Source organism: Oryctolagus cuniculus, chromosome 2, assembly GCF_051225735.1.
Source record: "Oryctolagus cuniculus isolate XC-2025 breed Fujian yellow rabbit chromosome 2, ASM5122573v1, whole genome shotgun sequence".
Classification (NCBI taxonomy): Eukaryota; Metazoa; Chordata; class Mammalia; order Lagomorpha; family Leporidae; genus Oryctolagus; species Oryctolagus cuniculus.
The window spans coordinates 97551567-97555669 of record NC_142868.1 but is presented as its reverse complement, the minus strand read 5'-3'; the positions used below and the strand labels follow the sequence as shown (position 1 = coordinate 97555669).

Here is a 4103-nt window from a genome sequence, read left to right as displayed (position 1 = left end):
GACTTATTGCCAAGGGCTTTTCTACAGTCATTGCATTCATGAAGTTTCTCCCCGGTGTGAATTCTCTGGTGGGATATGAGCTATGATTTATAACATACAGTTTATAAAGGCTTTTCCACACTCATTAGATTCATAAGGTTTCTGCCCTGTGTGAAATCTGTTTGATATGAGGTATAATTTATAGAAAAAGGCTTTTCCACAGTCATTACATTTATAAGGCTATTTCTATAGCTTTTTCTATTTGATTTGCTTTCCCAAAAATGACAGTTGATTTATTACAGTTTTCTGCCACATGGACCCTCTCAGATTTACAGAACACCTTTCTTGTGAAGACTTTTGCTTGTCCAGTGGGTCCAAATGGCTGCTTCATGATGTGAATATTGTCATGCTGACTAAGAGGTTCACAGAAGTGGAGAGATTTTCCAGGTATCTTGGTGTTATCAAATTTCTCTCCAGCCTGTAGTTTATCAGGCCCACTGGGGGGATACACAGTGTGATATTTACTGCATTCCTCAGGCTTCAATCCTGTATTTGTTCCCTTTTTAATAATCAGTGTTGGAATATGGCTTGAATTTAAACTAAGTGGTTTTCTTAATTCAACTCTCTTGAGAACTGATGTCGTGTTATTTTTCATAAAATCCCGATTCAGATTTTTGTCCTGACTTTCCTGGTTGATCCTAATCAGGTCATCCCTTTTCATGACCACTGAAATGAGAAAAAAGCAATCATGTAACTGAATCACATGTAACTGTTTCTCCTGGCATACTCATGTAAAGAGAATGAAGTTACTTGTTATCCAAGTGGCATAAGATTTTCACAAAATCAGTATGAGGTACTTATTTATGACCATTATATGGTTTTTCTCCTTAATACATTAATATATTAAATTGTACCATGAGGTTTCCCAATGTTCAAACATGATTCTTTTTACTATGGGAATTTTTCAAGGATGGTAGAATGACTTTTGTGCTATGACGTGTGGGATGCCTGCATCTCAAAACAGTGTCAGTTTGAGCCCTGGCTACTCTGCTTTCAGTACAGCCCTCTGCCTATGTAAACTGGGAGGAAGCAGATAATGGTTCATGTGTCTGGGAACCCATGAGACACCAGGGAAGACTAGATGAATTCTAGAGTTTTGGCTTCAGACTAGTTAGACTTAAGTGTTGCAGGCATCTAGGAAGTGAGCTATTAGAGGACCTCTTTCTCTCTCTTTCTCCTCTCACTATCACTCTGCCTTTCACAAAGATGAAATACCTATAAAATATTTTAAAGAATGGACAAATGTTTAATAAAAATATTCACCCACTACCTAGCAACCATTTTTCCCTGTCCTTTTTCTCCAGTTTATTTTTACAAAAATTGTGTGTTTTGTGCTTCTCTGATATCTCAACCATAAACATGAAAAAGTTTTACTGATCATTTACTTGCAGGTGGAGAAGAGTGAAATGTGCCTGTACTTTAAGCAGGACAACTTTTAAGGAGAATGATTTGAATCTATGAGATAGAGACAGAGAGAAGTCTTCAGTCTGCTGGTTCACTCACCATATGGGCACAACAACCAATGCTGGGCCAAGATGAAGTTAGGAGTCACGAGTTTCTTTCTTGTCTCCCACATGGGTACAAGGGTCCAAGGACTTGGGCCAACCTCTGCTCCTTACTCAGGTGTATTAGCAGAGAGCTGGATTAGAAGGGGATCAGCTGGGACTTGAACTGGCACCCATATGCAATGCTAGTGCTGCAGGCTGGAGCTTTAACACACTGCACCACAGTATCATTCCCAGTTTCATAATTTCTGATGTCACAGCACAGAGGCTTACTCATGACCATCTGTTTTTTTAAGGGTTATTTATTTATTTGAAAGTCAGAGTTACACAGAGAGAGAAGAGGCAAAGATTGAGTAAGGTCTTCCATCCAATGGTTCACTCCCCAATTGGCCACAATGGCCATAACTGTGCTGATCTGTAGCCAGGAGCCAGGAGCTTCTTTTGGGTCTCCCTCGGGATCAGGGGTCCAAGGACTTAGACCATCTTCTACTGCTTTCCCAGGTCATAGCAGAGAGCTGGATCAGAAGTGGAGCAACTGGGTCTCAAACTGGTGCCCACATGGGATATCAGCACTTCAGGCCAGGGTGTTAACTCAGTGTGCCACAGCACCAGCCCCATCACCATCTTTTAGCATTTACTTATTTACATATTTGAGAGTCAGAGAGACAGAATGAGTGATAAAGACAAACTGAAACAGAGGTTTGCCAGCTATTGGCTCACTCCTCAAATGTTTCCAACAAATTATAATTTTCTTATTTATTTGAGAGGCACAGAGGAAAAAAAATAAAGAGACTAAGAAAGATAGAGTTCACATTTATTGATTCAGTCCTGAGAAAGTTCTATGCCTGGGTACAATCATGAGTGGTAACTCAATCTGAGCAATGAGTTAGAAATAAGTTTCTGGGGGCTGGCATTGTGGCATAGCAGGTAAAGCCACCACCTGCAGTGCCAACATCACTTATAGGCACCAGTTTAAGTCCTAGCTGCTCCACTTCTGATCCAGCACTCTGCTACAGCCTGGGAAAGCAGTAGAAGATGGCCCAAGTGCTTGGACCCCTTTACCCATGAGGGAGACCTGAAGAAGCTCCTGGCTCCTAGCTTCATATCAGTACAGCTCCAGCCATGACAGCCAATTGGGAAGTGAACCAGAGGATAGAAAACCTTTCTCTCTCTCTTTCTCTCTCTGCCTCTCCTTCTCTGACTTTCAAATTAATAAATAAATATTACAAAACCAAACATTAATCTTAAAAAAAAAAGTTTCTGTACATTGCCTAATTAACAAGCACTGAAGGAACTAATAAGTGCATGAAGTAAAAAGTATGAAAGTGTAGAGAAGGACAAGTTAGAATTTGGGGAATGTATCAAACCTAGATAAAAGCCTTAGTAATAGCAGAAAATGACTGGATTTTTTTAAATCAAAGAACATCTTCACTAAGAACAGAAGTTAGAAAGATACTGGTATCTCTAAATACAGTAGAACGCCTGTGTCTGATGCAGAAAACCAGCTGCCATCAGGAGTAAGGCTTGAGAAAAATTCATGGAAAGAGCAGCAGTCAACATCTGCACTCTTTCTGCCTTGGCCTCCTGTATCTTATGTGCAGACTGACCTGAAAGGCTCTGATTCAGGCATTCTTCCACCATCCATGGCTCTGCTCCTCGCTCCAACTTGAAGATCAAGTCAGGTTTGGTAGTGCAGTGCCCTATTAAAGGAAACAATGTAAGATTTTGTGAAATAACTATCTTGGGTTATTTAAAGGACTACAGGTTGGTTCAGGAGCTATGCAACAAATGTTCCAATTTGAATCTTTTGTTAGATGGTAGATATTCAGATTATTCATGGACTCAAATTCTATAGCTGCCCAATATTAAACGTTATAAAGTATTCCCTTATTTGTCAAATAGCAAGAAAATGTTATCACTGGGCATGTGATGGGTATTACTCACCCAAGGAGAAGAGGTTGCTGTAGGTCTCCAGCATCACATCTCTGTACAGGGTTTTCTGAGCATTGTTCATTTTCTGCCATTCCTCCCACGTAAAGTACACAGCCAGGTCTTCAAATGCTATCATTACCTGTAACATTACACTTTCAGTCAACATATTAACTCTGTCACAAAACAAACACTGACAATGTTTGGATGGATATGAAGGAAAAAAGGAAGGATATGATTTCACATTAGACTTGTTGAGTGTTTAGAAAGCCATGCAGAGCATTCAACAAAGTCAAACCCATGATCTACAGGCTGTGAGAAATGCCCAAGCTGGAGGGAAACAGGAGGTTCAAATAACAAAGGCCACATCTGTCAAGGGGGAATTTCACAGCAGGCTAAAAGAGGGGCAATACTGACTCTTGAATGGGCAATGTTAAGGAGAAGTATGTAGAAGCATTGAGAAAAAAAGGCAAGATACCATCAGTGAAACTATGATGGGAATGGACAGAAAATAATTTCCAGAAAAACACCATGCATATCATTTCCAATACGTCAGAGAAAAAATATATTAAAAAGCAGGGCAGACATTTAGCTTAGTGTTTATGATGCCACCTCAGAGTGTCTATGTTT

At 40.0% G+C, this 4103-nt stretch overlaps 1 protein-coding gene across 1 annotated transcript; it reads right to left on the bottom strand.

The window, feature by feature from the left end:
- Window positions 1-211: 211 nt before the first annotated feature.
- LOC149127916 (zinc finger protein 717-like) lies at window positions 212-3617 on the bottom strand. Its single transcript, XM_089327041.1, has 3 exons — window positions 3489-3617; window positions 3152-3244; window positions 212-705 (listed from the first exon to the last, which is right to left on the bottom strand). The coding sequence occupies exons 1-3, from the start codon at window positions 3610-3612 to the stop codon at window positions 212-214; spliced, it is 711 nt and encodes a 236-aa protein (XP_089183167.1). The 5' UTR covers window positions 3613-3617.
- Between the last annotated feature and the right edge of the window lie 486 nt (window positions 3618-4103).

What these genes read in the sequence shown, in the direction of transcription:
- LOC149127916 (XM_089327041.1), bottom strand. Translation starts at nt 3,612, where the DNA reads ATGATAGCATTTGAAGACCTGGCTGTGTACTTTACGTGGGAGGAATGG. An exon ending in CAGCAACCTCTTCTCCTTGG is followed by an intron (nt 3,245 to 3,488) that starts GTGAGTAATACC and finishes TTCCTTTAATAG; the next exon opens with GGCACTGCACTACCAAACCT. An exon ending in CCTGAATCAGAGCCTTTCAG is followed by an intron (nt 706 to 3,151) that starts GTCAGTCTGCAC and finishes TTCTCATTTCAG; the next exon opens with TGGTCATGAAAAGGGATGAC.